Source organism: Acanthochromis polyacanthus, chromosome 4, assembly GCF_021347895.1.
Source record: "Acanthochromis polyacanthus isolate Apoly-LR-REF ecotype Palm Island chromosome 4, KAUST_Apoly_ChrSc, whole genome shotgun sequence".
In the NCBI taxonomy this organism is placed as follows: Eukaryota; Metazoa; Chordata; class Actinopteri; family Pomacentridae; genus Acanthochromis; species Acanthochromis polyacanthus.
Genome location: NC_067116.1, coordinates 15,558,372 through 15,584,510, shown reverse-complemented (window position 1 = coordinate 15,584,510; position 26,139 = coordinate 15,558,372). Strand labels below are relative to the sequence as shown.

General features: G+C 41.2%; 1 protein-coding gene across 1 annotated transcript; it reads right to left on the bottom strand.

Moving 5' to 3' along the window:
• Positions 1 to 4,310: 4,310 nt before the first annotated feature.
• On the bottom strand, positions 4,311 to 24,686 carry LOC110966663 (retinal Mueller cells isomerohydrolase-like). Its single transcript, XM_051947314.1, has 14 exons — positions 24,545 to 24,686; positions 23,805 to 23,887; positions 21,835 to 21,985; positions 21,196 to 21,303; positions 14,928 to 15,069; positions 14,531 to 14,678; positions 13,773 to 13,854; positions 13,505 to 13,637; positions 12,711 to 12,853; positions 12,494 to 12,623; positions 11,454 to 11,568; positions 9,328 to 9,422; positions 9,096 to 9,207; positions 4,311 to 4,852 (listed from the first exon to the last, which is right to left on the bottom strand). The coding sequence occupies exons 1-14, from the start codon at positions 24,553 to 24,555 to the stop codon at positions 4,707 to 4,709; spliced, it is 1,599 nt and encodes a 532-aa protein (XP_051803274.1). The 5' UTR covers positions 24,556 to 24,686; the 3' UTR covers positions 4,311 to 4,706.
• Between the last annotated feature and the right edge of the window lie 1,453 nt (positions 24,687 to 26,139).

Sequence of the window (26,139 nt, the reverse complement as noted above, 5' to 3'; positions counted from 1 at the left end):
TACACATTGCACAAGGTGCCCTTTTGTTTCCACTGAGCACCTGCCCCCCAAAATGTCTGTGCACACCATTGACAAACACAATACATTAACGCAAAATGTTTCTTACCCTTGAAGCATACAAAATGTTGTGTGTCATGACAATCCCAATCATCCCACCATCTGGATCCTGTCACAAACCCACAGAGCTGGTTTGCATCATATTTATTTGGAAAACCTGGCTGCCAGTTCTGGTATGCAGTTTTGCTTGTTTCACCAGTTGATGACCATCTCCAGGAGTTTGTATCATTTCCCAGAGGTCCCTTCCAGGATTTTGGGTCATCTGTCAGTCCGATCCAGGACGGTGAGGTTACCAGACCAGGTCTCTTTAATCTATTTATGTCATCCATGTTTTCAAAGGTGGCCAGATCAGTGTATTTTACTCTGCAGTAATGCTGAGCGTCGGTCCAGGTCATTTTCTGGTCAACATAGTGGTACTCACGAAGGGTGACATGAGAGTGGGACGTCAGGCCAAATTCTGAGAGACAAAGATAGAGCGCATGTTTAGCTGTAAAGCATCAAAATGTTTGTTTTGAGCGGTTCATCTGAATAATTTCAAAAGGCTTTGTGTTTAGTTTTATAGTAGAAAAATATTTGACATCTTTTTTTCTGGATGTCTGATCTGTCTGAACTGAACACCTGATGATTAGACAGCATTCTCTCCAACATGTTCCCAGCGTTGGACAGTGGGTGTTTACATTTATCTCAGGCTGCACATTTATCCTAAATCATTATCCTGATTTTGTGGTTCCATAAATAAATTCTAAAATTTGCATGATTTACTGTCATACCATTACATTCTATGTTGTAATAAAGTTTGCACATCCAAAATGCTGCTATTTGGAAACAGATCCCGTAAATAAACCTTTTTTCTTTTAGTCTTGCATCCCAACGCCACATTTAACTTGAAACTGAAAATCACCTGTTCAGTAAATGATGTGCGTTGGGTGTCATTATATTTATATTTTGTCTCTTGAAGATGCACTGAGTTCACATGAAAGAGAATCTTATTTTGCGTCTCATTTTGATGCAAAGATTCATGTATTAGTCGGAATGTAGCACAGCGTGGAAATGAAAGCCGTGTCAGTTGAAATGTGAACATACAAAAATGTTTTTTTCCCTCAAAATCAGATCATTCAGATAAATAGCTGTGATCTCAGTACTGATCAAAATGCCACAGGTTTTTACTTTGGTTATAATCTTGTTGCCCTTTTATCTATTTGTTGCTCCTTTTATTGGAACATTTCCCATTTTCTTCCTGGAGAGATTCTCTAAAGACATGAGCTGTTATCCCAGTATTTAAATGATATTAATCCTCCCTCTGTCATGGTTTGCTTTTCTACTGCCTTCCGCTGTTGTCGAGCTGGACGACTGTAATCAAATTAGATCTGTGACGTAGCTGGACAACAAGCAAATTCTGAGAGACCATAATCCCACCCTAAGGTCTTGGCTGGATCAACCTGTTCAGGAACTCCCCACCTACCACTGTCTTTACATGTACCAAGACAAGTCTAAATAATTATCTAATATACTAAAGCAATATATGTTGTTGTAGTTAAAGCATATTGATTATTGCATATCTTGGAGATTTTAGCTCCATGATTCATTGGAATAGTTTTAAACAGTTGGATAAAAACTGAAAATTATCATTGTGACATTTTCAAAAGCAGTTGTAACTTTTTCCCATCATGATAAAAAATAACTTTGAATCCATGAAACAAAACAATGTTTGACAAAGCAGACTGCACTGAGAAATCAGATTTTACCACTTAAATAACTTTGTCTTTGGTTTTACAATTGGTTCACTTTTCATAAAATGACCACTAGCTGCAGTTTTGAGGTGATGTGGCTCCAACAGATTGCTTCAAGTTCTTCTTTACTTTTTGTATATCCATCCATCCTCTATACACCGCTTTATCCTCACTAGGGTTGCAGGGGGTGCTGGAGCCTATCCCAGCTGACTCGGGCGAAGGCAGGAGACACCCTGGACAGGTCACCAGTCTGTCACAGGGCTACATATACAGACACACAATCACACTCGCATTCACACCTATGGGCAATTTAGAATAATCAATTAACCTCAGCATATTTTTGGACAGTGGGAGGAAGCCGGAGTACCCAGAGAAAACTCACGCATGCACAGGGAGAACATGCAAACTCCATGCAGAAAGATCCCAGGCCCAGGCCGGGATTTGAACTGGGGATCTTCTTGCTACAAGGTGAAAGTGCTAACCACTACTCCACTGAGCAGCCCCTTTTTGAATATGAGTTATTCAATTAATATAAATGTTTTTCCAAGGCTAAAGAGGTCAGATTTAAATAGCAGTGCAGCCTTCGTCCAGCCTGAAGTCAGAATTCATAAAATGTTGGTGCTTTTTTTCAGCATGGGCATGTAACTTCATGGAACCTTCATTCATTTATTTTTATGTCACTGAGTTCCATCCTCTAGCAAACTTATTTTATTTCAGGATAATATTTGTCAGTTTTACAATTGAAGGACAGCTGTTAAAATGTTTTGGGTGAATACTTATAAGATTTTTTAAATACAAGTCTCCATCTCAGCTCTTACCAAATCCAAACGCAAGGAAGATCAAAGTCAGTTTCTGATCCATTTCTGATGTCACTGCAAATAGGAAAAACAACACATGAACACTGTTAAAGTCCTCAACCTCGAAACAAATTCTTTTTGTATACAGTACAAAAACACTAAGCGTGGACACTAACACATTAAATGACACAACTTTTAATACATCATGGTGCATCAATAACACAGCACATTGTGTGCCACAGCTCAAGGAACAGAGGTTTCAGCAGTTTTGCAGTTTACAGAATATTAATACAGGACTGTCAAATATCTGTTGTCTTTTTTGTTCTTTTGAAAATCAATAAAACCTGAAGTTCATCTTCAAAAGGAAACTAATGAAGTGACAGGACACAGATACAAATGATCTTACTGCTTTATAATCTCCTGTAGTCCAGTTTGACTGTAACAGCAATCGGAAAGTTGCCAAAAGAAATACTCACAGGTTTAAAATCCAGTGTTTGATCACATTACTGCAAAGTCTGAATCCCTGATACCTGCCAGTGTTTAAAGGGTGTTTCTGAGAAGCTTCCAGCACTGTGCTGTATTTTGTTTTTAGTCATTTAAATATTCAAAAAGGAATCTGACAGAGGTCACCTTGACTGACACCTGATATAAAAGTGTGACGTGGAACCTGGAACACATTTTTACAATCATTGTACAGCTGTAATATGTGGAATTTTTATATACATTATCAATCCAGATGAAAATATGTATTAAAAATCAAACACTGATGATGTTAAATAATACTGTAGGGCAGGAGTCTTCAGCCTTTTTTAGGCCATCGACCCCAAGATGTTAAGCTTGAAAACATGGAGTGGCAGCACAATCTCCAGACTTAAACCCCATGGAGCTGGTTTGGGATGAACAGGACAGAAGAGTGAAAGCAAAGCAACCTACAAATGCCACAGATTTATGGGAACTTCTGCAACAGATTTGGAAAGAACTTTCTGAACAGTATTTGATTTCCGTTGTGGAAATAATGTCACCAGTGTGTTCAGCTGTTGTATCTGTCAAACGTGGTTACTTTGATGAGTCAAAAGTTTAGAATACATTTTGTTTTCTAAATAGATTTCATTTGTTTATTTGTTCTATGCTTTCATTGCAGAGCGCAATGAAACATTAACATGCATAATTTCCAATAAAAAAAAATGAAAAATTGAGGTGTTCTAAAACTTTTCACCAGTATTGTATATATGTATTTCATATCAGCCATGTAAATATTTACTAACGGTTTGCTAACTACATAATGTTGACAGTTCCACAGGTAAACTAGGTCTTACTTTAACCTCTCTCTCTCAGCCGGAGAATGCATCACCTACAGGAACCGGCGCTGTAGCACCTACATTTCCTCAAATGTGTATTAAAAAAGAATAAATCTAAAATTCTATTTCCATCTTGCTGAAACAGCTTCTCTGAAAAGATTTCTTCATGCAGTACTTCTGTCCAGAGCATCAGCCCTGGCTTTCAGGATTCCTAAGCATCAGGAGCTGCTATATGGGAGGAAAGCATGCAGGCAGGAGCATCTGATGATACAACCAGGAAGTCCTCATAGGTTAGAAATCTCACTTAGTAATGCTCAGACATGGTCGTCGTGTTCTTCTAAGGATGCAGCCTCTGAATTAGAACACAGCTACTCTTACTTCAGATATTTAGAAAGATAATGAGCACACCAAAACTGTAACCACAAATGTAAAATTATCACTGGATTTTAATTGATTTTATTTGTATAAAATAGTTTGAAAAACCTGTCACAAAGAATTGTAACTGTAGCTCTTGCTTTACAAAGATGACTTCAGACAAGCAGATGCCATTTTGATTCTAAAATAATGATGTATCTGATGCAGTAAAAGTAGCTATTTGTACTTATGTGCCAGTTTGTTTCTCTTCACTCCTTGCCTGTTTTTTACCACTACCTACAAGACAGTATTTAATTGTTCATTACAATCAACATAAGCAGAAACAGCATTAATACTATGAAATAAAGCACATAATAAATGTTTTACAATATGTTTCAAGGGTCAGTTGAAGAAAAATTGAGAAAGGACTGGTGTGTTTTAGGATGTGTTTTGGCTGGAATTGACAAAAGTCATGGTTTGTATATTCCGTGCAAGGTGACAGGGATGATGGTGTTGACTTCTGCCCTGGCGAGCTCCGTCAGCTTCATGGCATCCAGAACCAGCAGGAAGCCTGGTCTCTCTGCACCCGGCTTCACCACGATACTCAGCAAAACACCTGCAAAACCCAGACACAGGTGGTGACTGTGTTTGTGTTTCCACCACAGACATTCTTAAGATTAGGCACAGATTCAGCATCCTTTTAGGGGGAGAATTTTAAATGTTTTTTTTAGCTTAGAATTTCATTATGTGTAGATTAGGAAGACTGAATTTCAAATGCAGGATGAAGGAGAGATTGTTGAAATTATGATGCAATGTTTGAATTAGAATACTGTGTTTTCACAAGAATCAATCTCTCAAAAAAGGATCGGGTGTAATAAATGTTACATGCAGGGCTGAAAAAAGAACTGCAGCTCTTTATTAATGACATAATTCGCTAATAATTAGCGTGTGGCTACTGTACAAGGCACAAAGTTATGCAGCATCATATAAGCACAAGATGAACTGAAATAATAGATGCTTGAACAGATGTCTTGAAGGTGTCTTTGTCAGTATATTATATCCAATGCTTGTGAGCAGCTGGTCTCACATAGCCAGATCTATCCTTACAGTGCTTTCTGTGCTAAAGAATGGTCTGACTTCACCTAGTATCATTCTGCTACAAGAGGAAACATGGTCTGCTGTTTGCATTACTTCAAACAAATAATTCCTTTTGGTGGCGTTAAGTCCAGTATGTAGTAGTACTGCAAACTAGTGACAGGTGAACTGATAATGTGGAACATTCACATTTCACAAGCACTGTTATTAAAATGGATAATTCACTGCAACAACAAGAAGGCCTGCGTCAGCCACTCAGCTTTTGTGGCTTTTGTCTTTTTGTAATTGGCTCAGTGTTTACACGTTTATCAGGGTTTTCTTGAAACTGAATGAACACAAAAAAGTATAATGTGAGTTTTCTACTGCTCTAAAATGAAAGGATACTGTTTTGGCCAGAATATAAATGAGGGTACTTGGATAATTATGTGTTTAGATATTCTTTTTGACAGGAGAGATTACAAGTGTAAACAGGTTAATATATAATTGCAGGACTTTTTGCAACATAGTTGACAGATATCATAGTTGACTTTTTTGCTGTTTTCAGGCCTAAAATCAACATGGCCACCTGTAATCAAACACCACATGGCATTTTTACAGAAAGATTCTTCTAAAGATTATTCATACAATTGAGTAAAACTGAAAATGAAGGTTTTTTATAAAGATATTGTAGTAAACCTGTTGACATGCCATAAATCCACACTTGACTCACATACTACTTTATATGAAATAACTCAGAAAGCCTTGGAGTCTTGTCAGTCTTTTCTTCAGGAGGAAATTAGATCATGTGAAGCAGGTCATGTGATCTGGAATTAACACACTTCCTTGAGAGGTGTTTTTGTAACGGGTAACTTAGTTGAAAGTGATCTCTCTACAATTCTACAATTCTACAATTTCATTTAGCACACGCTTTTGTCCAAAGCGACGTACAACACAAGCAAGAATTCAGACATAAGGGAAAACCTGTAGTAAGTGCAAAAAGTGCAAAAAGTGCGATTGGTCAAAGGTGTTGCCATCAAGTTGCAGAAGAATTGCCACCCCCCCCCCCCCCCCCCTTTTTTTTTAATCTTTGTCAGCGCTAAATAAATGCTGGGTTTTGGACCACCTGACTTATTCTACCCCTAAGGTGGAGTCAGATTAAGTGCCTAGGTGTTCTCTAAAAAATTGAGTCTTCAATTGTCTTTTAAAAGTAGAAAGGGACTCAGCAGAATGCACAGAGTTTGGTAATTTGTTCCACCATTTGGAAACAAGGAGAAGAGTCTGGCTAGAGATATCGAGGGTTTTGGACCACCTGACTTATTCTACCCCTAAGGTGGAGTCAGATTAAGTGCCTAGGTGTTCTCTGAACAATTGAGTCTTCAATTGTCTCTTAAAAGTAGAAAGGGACTCAGCAGAACGCACAGAGTTTGGCAGATTGTTCCACCATTTGGGAACAACAGAGGAAAAGAGTCTGGCTAGAGATATCGAGCCGTGCTGGGCTGGAAGCACCAGGCGTCTCTCACATGCAGAGCGAAGTGGGCGTGAAGGGGAGTAGACCTGGATTAGGGAATCCAGGTAGGCTGGGGCCGTTCTTGTAAATGTTTTGTAAGCCAGGAGGAGAGTTTTGATTTTGATTCTGGCTGCAACTGGAAGTCAGTGAAGAGAGATGAACAGGGGAGTGACATGAGCTCTTTTGGGCTGGTTGAAGACCGGATGTGCTGCTGCATTCTGGATCATCTGTAGAGGTTTGACTGTACATGCAGGGAGACCTGCCAGAAAAGAGTTGCAGTAGTCAATGCGTGACATCACAAGAGCCTGAACCAGAAGTTGTGTGGCCTGTTGGGTCAGGAAGGGTCTGATCTTCCTGTTGTTGTAAAGGGCATAACGACAAGATCGAGAAACTGAGGCCACATGAACCTTAAAGGTCAGCTGGTCATCAATCATGACACCCAGGTTTCTGGCTGAGTTTGTGGGCACAAGTAGGCTCGAGTGAAGTTGGACACTGATCTGAGGCTGAACAGATGGACAAGCTGGAAAGACCATGAGTTCAGTCTTAGACAGATTCAGCTGAAGGTGCCGTTCCTTCATCCATGTGGAGATATCAGCCAGACATGCTGATATCCGAGCTGAAACTGTTGTGTCGTCAGGTGGAAAAGAGAGGAAAAGCTGAGTGTCGTCAGCATAACAGTGGTAGGAGAAGCCATGGGAGCGGATCACTGCACCAAGTGAGGTGGTGTACAGAGAGAAGAGTAAGGGACCAAGCACTGACCCCTGAGGGACCCCAGTTGATAGGTCGTGTGACCTTGACACCTCCCCTCGCCATGTTACTCTGAAGGATCTGCCTGTGAGGTAGGACTTGAACCACAGCAGGACAGAACCTGAGATGCCGAGCTCAGAGAGTGTGGAGAGGAGGATTTGATGGTTCACGGTATCAAAGGCAGCAGACAAATCCAGCAGCAGTAGGACAGAGGACTGACCAGCAGCTCATGCCAGCCACAGAGATTCTGTGACTGATAGGAGTGCAGTCTCAGTGGAGTGGTCGCACCTGAAGCCTGACTGAAAAGGGTCAAGTTGGTTGTTGTTCCGCAGATGTTCAGAGACTTGGTTAAATACTGAGCGCTCCAGTATTTTTGACAGGAATGGTAGAAGTGAGACTGGTCCGTAGTTTTCAACCTGGGCTGGGTTGAGATGAGGCTTTTTGAGCAGTGGGTGACGCGGGCTTGTTTAACAGTAGCAGGAAAAATGCCAGATTCCAGGGAGGAGTTGACAATGTGCGTGATTGCAGGTTTGATTGTGGGCAAGATGGTCTGCAGGATGCTAGTGGGTATTGGATCAAGAGGACAAGTTGTAGGTTTTGAGCTCAGAAGAAGCCTGGAGACCTCATCCTCGCTCAGAGGAGCAAAAGAGCAGAGTGAAAGAGCAGTAGTGGGTTTGAGCTGACTGGACTGGTCAGGTTCAGAGAACTGGTTGCTGATTGCAGCCACCTTTTCAGACCTTTTCAAATTGTATCTAACACAGATACAATTTTTTTTCCATAAAAAATTTGACATATTGCCACAAAAGAAAAAAAAATGTCATGATTAACTCAACTTCATAAAAGGAACACAATCAAAACAATTTTTGAATAAGCTCATTTTATTATTGTTTAGCTAATTAGAAGGTGGTTGTGATTTAATTTGGACTGTTATTTAGTTGACATTTTAATGATATCCCCTTATTTTTTATTAATAAGTGATTGTTTCCATAATAAATAATTATGGAATTTGTAAAGACATGATCTTAATGAACATGATTTTTTTTTAACTTTTAATAAAAATGTATGCAAGATATATTCCAAAAGTCCCTCAATTGTGTATTGACACAAATATAACCACAGTCTTCTACAGAGGATGGCATTGTGAGTTGTCTATTGATAGTGAGCCTTCTAGAGGTTGAAGTGTTTGGAAGTTTGTGAAAATTTCTCTGGAGCAATTTGCCTCCACACAGGAAAACTTTCATCACGAGTAAATTCACACCTTCCTCCAACATCTTTACTGCAGAAACTATCCATTAAAAAAATCCAAATAAACCAAAAAAAATAAACAGTCAAGGTTTGTAAGGGTCGCAAATGCCCTCAGAGGATCAAAGAATCAATTTAGTAACTCAACCAGCCTTCTAGAGGCTACTGTCACCACTGTGACCAGCGTCACCACAACATTCTCTAAGATGAGGGAAATGCTAATTATAGATACAACCAGTAGTGGAAAAATGTGTGAATTTGTGTACTAAGATGTGAGAATGAGCTCTACCGTCATCCTCCTTTGTAGCTCCAGGTGTTGGTACAAACAGCGGCTCTGATGGGTAACAGTCTTCCTCCTGCCACACCCAGGTCTCTTTGGTCTGCACATTCAGCTTGACAATCTACAGAAACAACCAACACAGCTGTTAGCACTGCCACCTGTGGGTGCTGGGGAGTCAGTTGACTTCTCAGGGCCTGACAGTGTCTGTAGCTCCTGCTGTGAGAAATAAAAGCTCTCCTACCTTATCAGGGATGAAGTGGTTGAGTCCCAAGCCGTAGGCAAAAGAGTACTCCTTTCCACAACGCTGGGAGTAGTTGATCTGCGGAAACTCAAAAGCTGAGAGGAAGACAGCCACATAAAAATGTAACATAAGAAGGATCAGCACATCGTGTGCCCGTTAGATTAGATATTTTGTATTTGTTACATACACCTACAGTATGGCAGTGAAATGCAGTATAAATACAAAATTTTAAAATACAAATAATACAAAAAATACTAATAGGTTCAACTATAACATACAAGAAATACAAGCAGGTAAAATGGCAGTATTTACAGAATGTACACAGTGCAAAAGGTAGCAGATGTACAAAAGTGAGGATGTGCATTCACACAGAGAATGTGCAGTCTGTCTTCTTTTCCTTTTGACTTTTCCCTTCAGGGGTCGCCACAGCGAATCAATTGCCTCCATCTAACTACCTTCATGTCCTCTTTAACCACATCCATAAACCTCCTCTTTGGTCTTCCTCTAGGCCTCCTGCCTGGCAGTGGGAAACTCAGCATCCTTCTACCAATATATTCACTCTCTCTCCTCTGGACATGTCCGAACCATCTCAGTCTGGCCTCTCTGACTTTATCTCCAAAGCCTCTAACATGTGCTGTCCCTCTGATGTACTCATTCCTGATCCTATCCATCCTGGTCACTCCCAAAGAGAACCTCAACATCTTCAGTTCTGCTACCTCCAGCTCTGCCTCCTGTCTTTTCCTCAGGGACACTGTCTCCAGACCAAAAAACATGGCTGGTCTCACCACAGTTTTGAATGTGCAGTCTGTGTAATATTGCAATATTTACAGTTGTGGGTTCATAGTCCTTGTTTGTGAGCTGCTGACTGTATGTCAGAGTTGACAGTCCTGACAGCTAGAGGGAAAAAGCTCCTCCTGAGTCTCTCTGTTTTCACTTTGATGAGGTGAAGGCAAGGCCAGAGTGCAGCCACTCCAACACTTCATTGTGACATAAGTTATCCACTTGGTTGCAGAAACACTGTCCCACTAGCCACCTGATTTGTAATATACATTTTGGCTTATGCACACAACATAAAGTATAATACTGGACAGCTGCATAAAAGTGGAAAACAGGCTATACAAAGAATATGTCAGGGCTCCCTCCTCACCCCGTTTCCCACCTGACATCCCAAAAGACCCCTTTTCCCTACCTTTCTCCTCCCTGTTTCTCTGCCTGTCTGTCTCTCTGTCTCCCTCCCGGTCTCCCATCCGCTCCTCTACCTCTCTCTCCCCCTGCAGCATGGCACCTGAGTGGAGTTCGGCTTCTCAGCTGATTCCACTCAGGTAATCAACCACATCCGCGGGTCCCGGACAGCTGGAGGACATAATGATGATTACTCTCCAAGCAATAAGTACCGGCTCAGCCTTCCACATCCTGCCAGATTGTTGAACAAGACTCTCCAGTCAGTTCGCTCTCCAGCCTACAGAAGTCTGTTGGGTTTTGTGATTATTCTAACGCTGTTTCTCCTCTGTCCTCGCATAGACCCAGCTGTCTGGGACTCCCTCCACCCTGATCCCTCGTCTGTCCTCCTGAAATCATTCGGCACCAGTTATTCCCCTCCTGGATCCCCCATTCTGCCTGGACCCCCTCCTTGGAACCCCGACCATCTCCATTCACGCCAACCTGGAAACCACAGCAGCAAGCCGGCTGCTTGTCGCCTCCCGGCGACCTCCTGGAGATTCCCGCCTGGACGTTAGTCACTGTCTGGCCCACCGAACACCTTGGCCCCCCGGATCGTCGGGGTCCGACGTCCTCCCTCCTCCGGCTGCAGCCCTCTGGGCCTTCCCCGGACCTACAGCGACCGCCGATCCCCGGCTCCGTAACCACCAGGCCCGAACCCCACTCCACCAACCGCTCCCCCTGCACACCGGCTCCTCTCACCCCCCGCCATAACTCACTTCCCTGACAATAAAACGCATTTTCATTCAGCCTTGGTAGTGTGGCTCTCTGCTCGGGGCCAACCCGCTAAGTTGGTGACAGAATACATCTTACTGATTATAGATTTGTTCAGTCATACAGATCTGAATGATAGAATTTCAAATTTCTCTGTGCCTGCCTGTATACAGTGGATTATTTATGTGCATTACCTTGTCTTGGTCCAGAAAACAGAACTTCAGGTTCCAGCCAGATGGTGCCATCGCTATGAAGGACGGCGGTTGCTGTAGTGTAGGACAGAGAGACCAGATTCTTCCCCTGCTCCTCCTGGACACACATAGACATATATAAAAATGTTAAATGCTGATCCACTCAGGTCTTTTACACAGGAGTGGAAGAAAAGTGGGGTTTATGTAAAAGATGGCTGAGAGAATAAGGTCAAGTTAATCCTGATTTATAATAACAACATGCTTTCCTTTAAGTCAAAGAATTGTTACATATTGCTGATTGAAACGTCATAAAAACCAATCCTAGCTTTAGTTTACAGGTTTAATTCTCCTGGGAGCCTGCAGTTCATACAGAAGCCCTTTAAAGAAACTTTACTGCCTACAGCAGCCAAAAGATTGAAGAATTGTAAATGGTTTATGTGGTATTTTAAAAATCCTTTAAAGACCCCTTCTGCTGAAAATCAAGTGTTTTAACTTGTGAGCATTTCAAATAGTGCTTTTTTTTATTAACTAGAAGCAGTCAAAGCCATATCTGAGCATGTTCACCTTGAAACTGCAGTCTAGCAATGACAGTCTCAAAAAACAACAATTCTGATTTTTCGGTTTCATACGTAGCAAGGAAAATATTTTTTTTTCTTTTTTTTTTAATGATCAGGGAGACTTTCATTTTAAAACCTGCTCTTTCACTAAGGTAACTGAATTTAGAGCCTTTTAAGACTTTTTCTGACCTGCAGACAGCCTGGTGTTGAATTGTAATACAACGTTCAGTTTGATGTTTTCCTATTTTCTTTAGTTTTGTTTACATGATGTTTTAAAAAACGCATCATAGCTCCAAATAATAATTGATTAACTTATAATTCATCATACTTTAGCATTTCAAACTGATTTCCTCATGCATTTTAGGACATGAATGTAACCAATCATGATGAATGCTGTTTCTCCAATGCAGGCTACACAAACAGTAAACACAGGAGTAAAGTCAATACTAATGACAGTAGAAATTTGCAGTGTGTTTGTAGGCTTACCCTGTGAATGTCCAGTGGCAGTACATATCGTCTGACCTCAGGCTGAGGAGCTCTTGTTGCTGCTTTCTTCACCTCCTCCCACTCCTCCTTGACATTGGCCAGGTACAAGTAGTTGTATACAAAGTCATGACTGCAGATGGAGAGAGAGAGATGTCTGCATGACACAGTTACACGTAAAACACACTCACACACTCACACATGCAGCACAGCCACTCACCCTTTCCATGTGCAGAGGTCTACCACGATGAATCCCTGGTCTTCATAGGAGTTAATTTGATGAAAGAGATTGAAGGCTGACGCTCTGAACTTGTGGCTGCTCATATAAGCTGCTGGGTCCTTAGTGGCCAGGTGGAACCATGTCTGCAGACACACACACATACTGAATATAAACAGGTGGAGGCAGCCACATGCAACCAGATAAACACACTCTGCCGACATGAGGGGCAGGAAACATAGCCTGATTGGACAACGTTAATAGATCCTTAGGCTAGGATCAGAGCCGTTCACAGCAATTTTGACCTGATCAGTACTGACTCAAAGCCATTCCCAATACTATTTACTCTGCCAATTAATGCGGAGATGATCGGCGTACATTTGTCCGTCCTTCTGTTATTCTGTCTGTTAGCAGCGTTACTCAAAAACAGAAAAACAGATTTGGATGAAATTTTCAGGGAAGGTCAGAAATGACACAAGGACTAAGTGATTCGATTTGGACAGTGATGCAGCTTACAGTCTGGATCTACGGATTTGATAAAGATTTCTGAATCATTGCAAGACAGCATCATGGCATCACTGTAACTATGACAACAAGTGAACACTATGTCAGCTGCCTGCTGACGATCACATGATTGCGATCCTACTACAAATCAACCACGACCTCAAAGCGGAAGCAAAAGAGACATCTCTAGCTTCTGTGTTCATTGTAATTCAATACAAAACATTTTTAAATATTCTATTATTATTTGTATTGATATGAAGAAATAGCAGGGGGCCAGTGCAGCCCCAGCCTACCCCCATGCTGTCGTTGGATTCAAAGCAGTCCATGTACGAGGCTCCTCTGATGCTCCAAGCTGAAAGGAACTTAAGCAGATTGATCTTCACCGGCTGCTCCACAAACACAAAGTAGTTGTCTGTCATACCGAAACTACCGACAGAGACACAGACAAACAAAGAGATGGATGGAAAAAAGATATGGTTTGTTTGTTTTAATGTTATGTATCAGAGACAAAAAAAAGTCTTTTTGATCCAGTGTAAGTATATGCATGAGATAACTGTGTACCTGTGTATGTAGGAGGGTTTTAACCTCTCACTGCTGGGTATCTGCACCACAACTTTGGATTTCTCTAATGGCTCTGATTCATCTGGAAACACACAGATACACAGATTACTACACAACAGTATTTTTCGTAAGTACTTTTAATATGCTACTTTTCTTTTTGTCATCCTTTTGTCATCTATCCATCTATCCATCCATCCATCCATCTATCTAATCTATCTATACCGAGTTCCTCTTATTAACCTCTTGCCCTCAGGCACATTAATAATGCAGGAGGAACTAATTTTGAATTTGACACCAAGGATTTCTATCTATCTATCTATAGATTTCTTAAATAAAATTGAAAGAATAAGGACTGTCTTTGTGTTGTACCCATTTATGTGACACGATGATGTGGTCTTTGATTTATCAAATACTTTAAATCTACTCTCAGGTTGCTAATTTATTAATAGTGATTTCAACATTAACTTTACTTGTCACTGGTTCCTACAATATTTATAGTTTCTTTGTTGTGTCAATGCAAAATTTGACATTACTTTGAATTTTTGCAGCAAAAAATCTTATGTTTTAACAAAGTTACTGCAAAAAAAATGAATTATTCATCACATTGTAGCATCACTTTCATGTTTGCACATTCTAAATGGAATAAGATGTCTGATCAATCTTGTTTTGTTTTTTGTTTTTTTCGATAAAATGATTTCGGTTAAAGATGACTCTCTGTTATTCTGTCACTGACAGAGTTCTCTGATTACCAAACTCACCTCCCTGAGCAGGTGGGATCTTGACGATATTATAAGCCAGACTCATGTTCTTGCCAAAACAGTTGCCGATGTTATAGACTGTACCATCTGCTTCAGTGTGGGGGTGGGCAGTCACTCCATTTACTGACAGGTACTTGCACAGGTCCACCTGATGGAAATGCATGCACACAAGACAAGGAATGAACGCAAGAAACACCATGTAAATCATAAATTTATAAATATAAATATATCAATAAATTGTTTTGTACAACTGCTCAAATTAACAGTTATGAAAAGCAGAAATATTAACATTTCTTTTCTTATGTTAACAGTAAAGGATGATTGTATCATCCAACTCTGAAGTTGCCAGAAAAATGTTGGTGAATTTGAGAATCCTGGAAATGTAAACAGGTCCCACCTTCTTTAATGTCTCCAGTGAATCAGGATCAACCTTGGTGATGTAATTGGTCTCAGTGACAGCATAGAAGTCTTCTCCAATTGGATAGATGTTCACTAAGCAGTTATCAGTCACCTCAATGCCTTTGAAGTAGGTAAAGAACCTAAACAGACACAAGCACAGGGAAAACGGATAGGTTCATATTCAGCCAACTACCTGTTTCTCTGAAGTAACAGTACATAGTTTAATTACAGGATATTAATATTGCAGCTCAGTGAGTATGTACATAACAACACAGGTCAGCAGTAGACATCATCATGCAGAGCACTCACACAGACCCTGCTGAGAGCCCGAATGCACAGACTGTGATTATTATCCACGCCCGACGGGTACGTCGGTGGGGTTATTGCATTCGGTGCGGTATCTGGCTGGGTATGTATGTATGTATGTATGTATGTATGTATGTATGTATGTATGTGGCTATGTCCGGTCCGATATCTCTGCAACCACTGAAGTCAGGATAATCAAACTTGGCACTGAAGATCAGTCTAAGGTCCCCTGCTCAGTTGTGGAGTTACAGGTCAGCAGATCAAGTAGGGAGGGAGATATGTACGATGATCAAAATTGATACATATTGCATCAGTTGTATAGGGAGGACAGGGTTTTCGCCAGCAGAGGGCGTGGTTCTGCCCTCTACTGAGGGCTCATCGAGTTAACATTTATGTTTCAGTCTTGAAGTAGTAAAGTTTTAGCCTAGCCGCACTAGACAACCCAAGGCAACGAATTTAATTCTCTGCCAGGGTCGGTCTAGTTACCCTCGGTAAGCCTCGAGGTTGGATTCTCCTAAAACTGGCCGACGAATCACCATGAAGTGTAGAGTCAGAAGGCAGGCGTAACTAAGTGAGGACAGAAGCGCACCACGATTCTGACAGAAACAACCGGAAACAACCATAGAAACAAGGATAGACAAGAAGATGGCTGCGCACAATAAACAGTTATCTTTCGACTTTTGGCCACAGCCCTTAAAGATTTCTGTTAACATGTCTGTAATATACTTGAGCTTCGCCCATTGACTGTATAAATAAGGCTTCACCGAACTCCCGCATCCGGTGTTCTAGGAACTACGTCAGCCTGTTCGTTGCGCTGATTGGTTGTATACCTACCCAACTGCTGCAGAGTGATTTGAAAGACAATCTTTTAGTCCGCCTCCCTCCCTGTCGAGAGTTCCTAGACCCTTGTGTCTTCAGACCTGGGTCTAGCGTGGCTAGGCTAGTAAAGTTTAGGACTGAGTGTTTCTTTATAGCAGACATTTTTAAGTTGCTTGTTTTGTCTGACCGTATATTTTCTTTAATATCACAGAAAAACTGCAAAAAATCACATGTGAGAAGCTTGACCCAGTCACGTTTTATTTTTTTGCTGTTGTCTTTTTACTACGGAGCCCCTAAGGTGCCACAGACGAAAAAAAAAATAACTCGTGCTCACGAGATACTATTCGTGAGCACGAGATACGAAAGCGTGCTCACGAGATACGTATTCGTGCGCACGAGATACGAAAGCGTGATCACGAGATACGTATTCGTGCGCACACTATACCAAAGCGTGCGCTCGAGATACTTATTCGTGGTCACATTTAAGTTAAAACGTGAGCACGATATGTTAAAGTGTGTGCACGCTTTAAGATAAAACGTCAACCGGCGGGAGGAGGACTCAGATTTGGTAAATATCCCTGTGCGCACTGACCGTGGAGAGCCCTTTGCGGAGCTGTTCATGGTCCTGAATGCTATACGTGCAGAGGAACACACTACCGAGGCAGGTATGGAAGCAATAAAGGGAATTTATTGTAGACAACGTAATATGGAGGCAGGTGGGTCTGAGGTGAGAGGGGAGTGAACCTGGAGATGAGTTCGGTTCCGAGGATGGTGAGCCGGGGATCGGCGGCCGTCTTCGGTCCGGTGGAGGGGGATGAGTGTGGCGGCTGATGGTATTTGGATCCCTGGCGGCAACGGAGTTGGATTGGGGCGATGACAGATGACGTGCTTGAGGAGCGGGGATTTACAGCCCAGCGACAGCATCTTTATTGGAGACACAACTTGACCAAAACGGGACAGTTCTTTCACTAAAATGTCATTTCTAATGAACGGTGGAGCATTGGAGATGATGATTCGCTTAGCAGGACTCACCAACGGAAGCACAGGTGTGTACACACGTGGACAAAATTGTTGGTACCCCTCAGTTAAAGAAGGAAAAACCCACAATTCTCACTGAAATCACTTGAAACTCACACAAGTAACAATAAATAAAAATTTATTGAAAATTAAATAATCAAAATCAGCCATCACTTTTGAATTGTTGATTAACATAATTATTTAACTTTTTTTTTTAATTTTGTGCTTATATTTCACTCTTTATGTTGAGATTTTTAGGACATTTGTCTACCTATGTTTGTCTTGTATTTTTTCTACTCCCTAAAATTGTAAGACTTTCAATAGAAGCAACAGTAAAGTAAGTATTTTCCCTTCAGGAATCAATAGAACATTTCGGATTCTGATTGTTTTGTTTTTCATTTTAAAAAAAAGAATGATCTTTTATAATGACTTAATGTTATCGCAAAGTCTTGAGGGACAGTCATTGTGCATTTAACTGTACATAATGTATGGCCATGTGACATGTGAATCTTGAATATAAGCTATACTTAACTCCTAAGCAAGGCTGCCCTCAGCTGGTTATATCAGGAACCTACCATTTACTAGGAAATTTCTAGTGACTCGTGTGCTGAATGTGCTTGCTCGTACACTGTGGTATTATCAGGACTCGATATTAGTGTTATGAGAAAGTAAAAGCTGCAGTCCGCACATATTCTTCCCTTACATTCTTTTTTTCAATTTTGTTTTCAGGTTAGCAATCTCCTGCAAGACATTTCGTCGGAGAAGATTGTGCCATTGCAAATTCATGGGAGAATGTTTAAAATACTGCCGTGACCCGGAGTTGCTGCGGCCACAACGCAGAGTACTAACCACTATACGATCACGGCGAGCTGTCTACCGGATGGATTCCTTCGGGCCTCAACAAACATACTTCACTCCCGTGATTCTATGGTTATGCGTGTACTGATATGAGATAATTAAAAGATCAGTTCAGGAACAAAATAAGTTGAAGACATTCATGGGAATTTCAATTAAACTCGAGTGAGCAATAGCTTTGACATTGAATCAAAGATCGTACATATATATTGATACATGACTCAAGTTTGAAATTGTGGGCCACTTTACAGCAAAGACGTTAACCTCATGCGGTCTACTCTTCGGCAGCTGTTATTCTCAGAATTAATTCCATGCAAGATAAAATTTGTTCGATATAAATGATTTCTCTGGGTGTGACAAAATTCACAGAGTGATACATCTTAGTTTTTCCAGTGTCTCAGGATATGGGCGGGGATTATGGCAGTTTAAAAACGTAATCGAGCGCTGATTGGTCGACAGTTGTGTATTCATACGGATTGGATGTGTTCTGTTTTCTCATTGGGCATGACGTAGGCATGTCTCGCTTATCATTGGCTGATTACCTTAGGGGCTCGGTATTTTTACTTCGTTAGCATGGCCGTATATTTTTCTTTATGTGCTGGCAGACGTGTCATTTAACAGCAGTCAACACGGTGGCTGCACATCTCCACCTTGAAGCTTCAGTGTATCAATGACAGTCTAAATACAAAATAACCTCAGACTTTAAGGGTTTCATATGCAACAAGCCGAAAGAGCCCATCCTGTCAACTTGGGTGGGATCTTCTGTATCATTATTCTTCTTTAGAATTGTTTTCTTGCAAAACCATGACAAATACCTTGTCATGGTTTTGCATACAGCAGTTTTACAGGATTTGAACAGAGTCATAGGTGAGCTGGTGTACTGAGCTGCAGCAAGTGTACAGGAGTAGGTGGTAGTTCCTCCTATGTCCTAGAAGCTGGCTTCAAAAGCAATCCATCAATCCCCATAGACCTCATGCAAAAATATGCATCTTTAAAGCAGAGAAAAACATTTACAGTCTGGTATGAAGAATGGTTGCGGTTTGTATAGCTAATTTCATCATTCTGGACAACTGTACAAAGGGTGACTGTTCATATAACTTCCCCTTTTAAACTGTAGTAAGGCCTGAAACATTAAAGGGTGGGGCTGTTTGGAGTGACGGCTGGGTGCTGTCACAGGACAGTCCATGGCCCAGAGATATTTATATGGCCCATCTTCACTCCATCACACTCCACCTCCTTGCTCATTTTTAGATTAGCTGGGATTTAAGAGGAGTCACGCACTTTCAAGGTGGTGACAGCCATATTACTGACACCACAGAAGGTTTGCCCATCTTTAAATACAGTCAATTATCTGCACATTTTAATGGATTGACTGTTTTGAATTTAATGAATGATGATTTAAAGTGGTGTGGTTATACGTATCTGAGGGATAAATAATAGTAATAACAATGGATTAGATTTATATAGCGCTTTTCTAGGCACTCAAAGCGCTTAACAATGGATCCATTATTCATTCACTCACACATTCTCACTCTGGTGGTGGTAAGCTACATTTGTAGCCACAGCTGCCCTGGGGCAGACTGATAGAAGCGTGGCTGCCAATCCGCACCTACGGCCCCTCTGACCACCACCAACATTCACACGCATTCATACACCAGTGTGAGAGCAGCACTGGAGGCAAATGGCAATACGCTGGACAAAAAAAATCAACCTGAACTCCAATGTTTCAGTTTTTAAAATAAAGATTTGTGTAGAATTTGTCTGACATATTTAATAACTAAATCTGACGAGCACCACGGATAAACCTACAAAACAAACTACTACTTTGCTCTCCAAAAGTTGTACCTTTTCAACATCCAGTACACAACCAGACCACAGGAATGCTGGAGGTTTCTAGTGCTGCTGCTAATCTGAACTAACAGTCTCTTAGCCTCAGTTTCAGAGTGAAAGATTTGGTGTTTTCATCTAACTCTTGGTAAGACCACAAATTAACCCAGAGGAAAATTTTACTGCTCAAAGCTTGCTCTTCTACAACTCAGGAGACAAATTTGAGATTCTCATGTCAGCCTCATTTTAGTTTCTATTTTGTCTAAAGGTTTCTCATATGTTTCTCCTAAAATTCACTAGGAGAAATAGGTGAGACAGGATAATTAGAGGGAGTCATACTTGAGACTTGTGGGAGATACCTTGCTAATCTCAATACAGTGTGTTTAATGGCTCCTTTATTTCTCCTCTGGAAAAGAAAATGAACAATAGTGGAGCTTCTACAGAGCAATATGTGAGACTCACTCACAGCTCCACATGAGCATGACAGACTCGGAATCGAACCCCAGTCTTCTGGGTGAGAGACAGCCACTCTACCCACTGAGCTATGCCACCCTATGCATATGTCACTCTGCACACACACACCTTATAAATGCTGCAACAAATAAGAAGTTGCCAGGATACAGCCTAAACATCTTGAGGCACTTATAATAATATATGGTGACTTCAATCATGTCACCCTCTCCTCCCACTTGACTGGATTTATCATTCTAAACAACACGGATCATCCACTCATAATATCGTGATGGGCCTCTCTCTTGACTGCAGGACGGAGAGATATAGAAGATCTTTGTACCCACAGTGATCAGGCTTTATAATTCTATAGCAAATAGCAGATGAGCTGACAGACAAATGAATTTCCCTTTTGGGATGAATAAAGTAATCTGAATCTTTATTAATTAATTTAAAAAAATATCATGTGGATTACAATAAAGTCAACATGCCAGATGATTAAAAACAACCAAAACGTTGACCTGAGTCTGAGAATTCAGTGAGCGCTTGTGGAGATCTCTTCATTTGTTCTCTCTGAGCTTAGTATGAGATGCATGAACTGAAGCTGGGATGAGAATAGATTGAGTTCTTAGAGAGAGCTCTCTGATTTCTCTGCCTGAGATCACAAAGAGACACAAAAGTTGAGAAACTCTGAGAATTATATGAGAGCTTGTTGAGATCTCTTCTGAAACTTTAAAGGAGACTAAACTGAGATTTAGTGCATCTTATTGCTCAGGAGAAAAAAATGAGACACAGGAGAAATAAGCCTTAGTCTCAGTTTGGTGTCACACAGATCTCAAAGTTGTCTAGGAGAAGTAAATGAGACATTTTTGAGATCTCTTTTTGAATTTTCTTTTCCTCTGGGAAGTGCATTTTTCAAAATGTCCTTGCAACATGTGACAAGCTCATTTGAAAACTTCAATCACATCTGGGCACAGGAGGTTTGGAGTTACCTGGAGAAGATGTTTTTGCAGGGGTCTGGATAGGCTGCAGTGCCAAACTCAGTGATGACCACTCTGTTCTCTGTCATGGCACGAACATACGCATCTGTCCTGACAAATCTGAAAACACAAATCACACACACCAAGTGCCAAAGAACCAGAAAGCAACCTTTATTCTCTCCTGAAAAGGAACTGAAATCTGGGAAACATAGCACTGACTTGTTGATTCTCAGAGACATTCAGTGAGGGATTTTTGTGGTCTGTAGCTGCTCCATGCCTGTGTTTTGTTTTTGTCTTTTCCTCTGCAACATTCCAGTGTGAATAAGTTTACTTTCAGTGCTTTTCCTCAGCTGCACAAAAGTGCATTCCAAAATCAGATCTCATAAAATGTCTAGATTTGGATCTGCAGGTGCGGGATACATGAGCCAGAATTTTTTTTTCTTTGTTAAAAAGGAGAGAAAACAATGAAAATGTTCCCAGTCGGCATTGATGGCAATATTCAGAAGCCCCCTAAAACACTCAGGTTAAAGACAATATGTAGAAACAGGTGTATCAAAACTGAAAAAATGTATTTGTCTCAGAACAAAGCCATTCAAAAAAGATTCTATTAAAAATGTGCTGATAGTGTAAGGTAATGCCAAATATTGTTACCTCCTGTAGTAGGTGACCTCACCATTCTTCAAGTCAAACTTATGTATGAGAGCCTGTCCATCAAACAGGTGGTTGAGAGGTTCACCTCCCACCTCGAACTGGCCTGGACCCATCCTGAGAAGACTGCCCCCCAGCCATGACGGGATAACCCCTGCACACATAGGATGGAACATTCTGCTGTTTTTAAGTCTGTCCGACACTACAAATAGTAAACGATCCGTTTCAAATTTGACAATATCAAGACTTTTTAAAAAGGATTTTTTGGCCTTTTGTTAGTAGAGAAGCAGACGGGACAGTCAGGAGAAGAATGGGAGGGAAGCAAAGGGCCGTAAGCTGAAATTGAAACTAGACTACTGCATTGCACGGTCAACCTGTTTAGCTACCTGGGCGCCCCACAATCAAGACTTTTACGAGAATTTTCATTAACAAGACTGATTTATTTCACTCGGTACTCCAGCTTCCTCCCACAGTCCGAAAACATGCTGAGGTTAACAGTGATTTTAAATTGTCCATAATTGTGTGACTGTTTGTCTGTATATGTAGCCCTGCGATAGACTGGTGACCTGTCCAGGGTGTCTCCTGCCTTCACCCTAAGTCAGCTGGAATAGGCTCCAGCCCCCACCTTCATGAGGATGAAGCAGTATCTAGATAATGGATGGATGAAAGACTAATTCAAATGTAAGAAGAGGTAAGAAGACTGCCAATGATCCATTAACAACCTTCAATAGATATATTTTTTACCAATGACTCCTGTCACACAGCTGTCTGGAAATCGTTTTACTGTGACAGATGAATGAGATAATGAACTCCTTTACCTCAGAAGTCAGCAATATAAAGACTTAAACTCAGGTTTTAAAGGTTATCAAACCCAAACTTTACCTGAGTGTGAATTCAATTCTCTGCTTTTAGTGCATTGCCTCACTGCACCAATATACTTTCACTGCAAAATGTAATTATTTTAAAACCTACTGTTCCCAGGCAGGGGCTGCACAGTGTCGTAGTGGTTAGCACTTTCGCCTTGCAGCAAGAAGATCTCTGGTTCAAATCCCGGCTTGCCAGGGATCTTTCTGCATGGAGTTTGCATGTTCTCCCTGTGCATGCGTGGGTTTTCTCCGGGTACTCTGGCTTCCTCCCACAGTCCAAAAATATTCTGAGGTTAATTGATTATTCTAAATTGTCCGTAGGTGTGAATGTGAGTGTGATTGTTTGTCTGTATATGTAGCCCTGCGACAGACTGGCGACCTGTCCAGGGTGTCCCCTGCCTTCGCCCGAGTCAGCTGGGATAGACTCTAGCACCCCCCGCGACCCTAGTGAGGATAAACCGGTGTATAGATAATGGATGGATGGATGTTCCCAGGCTGTCAAACTTCACTATGCAACATGCAGAGCCATTTGTTCTCACTAGAACACCAGCATTTTAGATGAAAACCAGCAGGCATGTCAACCTCACCTTCCCTCTCCCTTCACTTTCATTTACAACCAGATAGGTTGTGTATATATGAGCCAACAAGAAAATAATCCAGTTGCACTAGCATTGCAAAATGCTTTGAATGGCCATGATGAAGTGGTGTCAACTCAAGTAACTTTAGCTTCACATTACCCGTCTTTCCTTCTCTCTTTGTCTTTGCTCTGTCGGACTGGAGCAGACATGTGTGGAAACAGACACAGAAAGACTGGATCATAATAGACTCCAGTCTTTCTGGAGTCATGGAGAAATAGAAACAGAAGAGAGCCCAGGATTCACGCTCTGGGAAGCATGAATATTTGTACAAAAGTTCATGACCTTGACCTAGCAGTGGTCCCAAATGGACACAAGTGGTGGATGCGCCAACATTGTCACTCACGCAAACTTATATTTGAGGATAATAAAAATGTTAAGACAAAAGAATTTACGTTAGATTTATTTTTTAAAAATAATATACTGTGCATCTGTGCCTATTAGTCCATGTGGAGGTTCTCTATGTTCCTACCGGTGATGGTTGCAGGTATGGGTTCATTCAGCTCCTCCACTGTCTCAAAGATCTTCTTGTAGCCTGCAGCAGGATGCTCCACACTGAAGAAGGAAATAAAAAACAGAATTCCATCACATAACTGAGTCAGAAAATTGTTTTCAAAGTCTGATTTCAGCTTGTATGGAAAAAATCCACTGTAGGGTTTGCTGCTGAATCACTATGAATATCCAGGGCCTGCTGCACAAGAGGGTCCAACCCGATGCTGGAGGCAAAAGTTCACATTCTTTTGCCACTCATAGATATGCAGAACTGGATCTTTTGCATAAAATATGTCAGTCACTAAATTTAGTATATGTTTTTTTTATCATATTTATGCAGAAATGTAAAAAATCCTAAAAGGTTCACAAACTACGTGTGCAAATATTGCTTCCGATGTTTACTTGTCTGCCTCTTTTCTGTTAAAAGACTGCTGAAATTCTTCCTCGGCTCTGTTTAACCACAGCCAACTCAGAGTTTAGTTCAAATTTTCTCATGGTTACGCAAAAAAGATCTCATGGGGAACTTTGCATTATTTCAAATCCTCTCAGTTGCCTCAATATTGTCTTTTTCAGCAGATCAAGACATGTCTGAAAGCTGCTTTCTTGTATTGCAATCCCAAGAAGCAATCGGAATCTTGAGAAGTTGTTCTAATGTTTGGATCTGTCTTCTTCTGATTCTCAAACATTCACTTGAGAAAATAATGGGGAAGTGTTACTCACCGGCTGACCATGCTGCTGTATGCTCTTCACTCTGTGATTCTCATGCACAGAGTTGCTTGCAAAAGAGACTCTGGCCTGAGTTTTAACCACACACAGATTTCCTGTGGTGAGCGATGGAAACTGGGCCCCCTCCTCCCTCCCTTCATTTTCCCCTCCCCCTTTCCATCCTTCCTCACTCCCTCAGTCCCTCTCTCTCCTCTTCTTGCCCTCTCCTCCCCTGTTTTCCTTTCATGCCTTTCGCTCCCCCTTCCCCAAAACCCCTCTACCTCCCCCAAGTCTTCCAGAGCTCAACAAACCAGTTTTGTCTCTGCTGCTTTCAGCAAGCTTGGCCCTCGACTCCATGCAGAATGTTTTTGAGGCCATCTAAAAAAGATCTTTGTCATCCTGGGACCGCTCACACACCTACCAGTGATGGGGGTCAAACTAATAAAGTCAGCTTTGAAAAGCAGCATGTTGATGTTGTGTAAAGGTAGGCATGCATGCACACAGAATCCTATCTAATTAGTTCCAGACATCTGTGACAAACACCCAATAATCTGCTTCACTTTGCTAGTCTGGAGGGAGGGGAGTAGCAGAAAGAGCAGAGTCAGTGAATAACTGCCTATTTGTTTATTCTGTCATCTTGATAAATGAAAGCTGGATGCTGAGCAGAAGAATAGTTGCATTACAAAAGGTTAGACAAAGCAGTAATCTATCATTTCGTGAGTGTGTGTCACTGATGCTGGTGCCTGTAAATAAATCAGCAAAACAAGTCTAAGCTGTGCCTGATTGTCTGTAACCCCAAAATACAACCTGCTTGACAGAATGAAGGAGATGCTAATGATTTTGCCACTTTAAGAACCAAATTGATGGCCTCAGGAAGGAACTTCAATAAATTCGGCAACATGATGTTCTTTCTAGTATTGAATCTGTTCTTTACTGAGTTATTGACGGGTAGTCAATCACTGAAATATCTTAACTATTTGATGGAACGAGCCTTTTTTCAGAGTTCAGTGGCTTCAGAGGACGGATTATGCTGACTTTAGTGATAACCTTTTCATGTAGCGCCACCATGAAGCTGGCATTTATGAAAAAAAATACAAACTATTCGAGTCCTGGCTGAACTGTTTAGCATACAACAGTCCAGTGACCCTAGCTGCATTCACACGCTTATAAAATGAGCTGTAAACACTACAACTTTCTGTTTGGGACCTATGGGCTGTGTATATCTGCATATCTGCATTGTGGTTCCACATGGAAAAGAACTGCCAGGGGAACTGAAAACTGATAGCAAGACTTCCCAAAGATGGAAAAGGATACAAGTTGTTTGGTGACCAACTAAAAATCAGTTGAGACACAGTCAGGGTGCTACTTGGACGATGTGATGCTGAAAGAGACCTGCAAGTGCTTCAGACTCAGCTCAGTGTGATGGACTTTGCTTGATACTGCCTTCTGTGGACTGCGTCTAAGGAAGAAGCTCTTGCTTGCGTTTTGGCACCAAAAATAATATGATTAAATTTGGCTAAAGAACGTGAAAAGAAGCCTGATGAATACTCGAAGCACATACTTTTATCTGATGAGACCATAATACATTTGTTGGTTCAGATGGAGTCCAG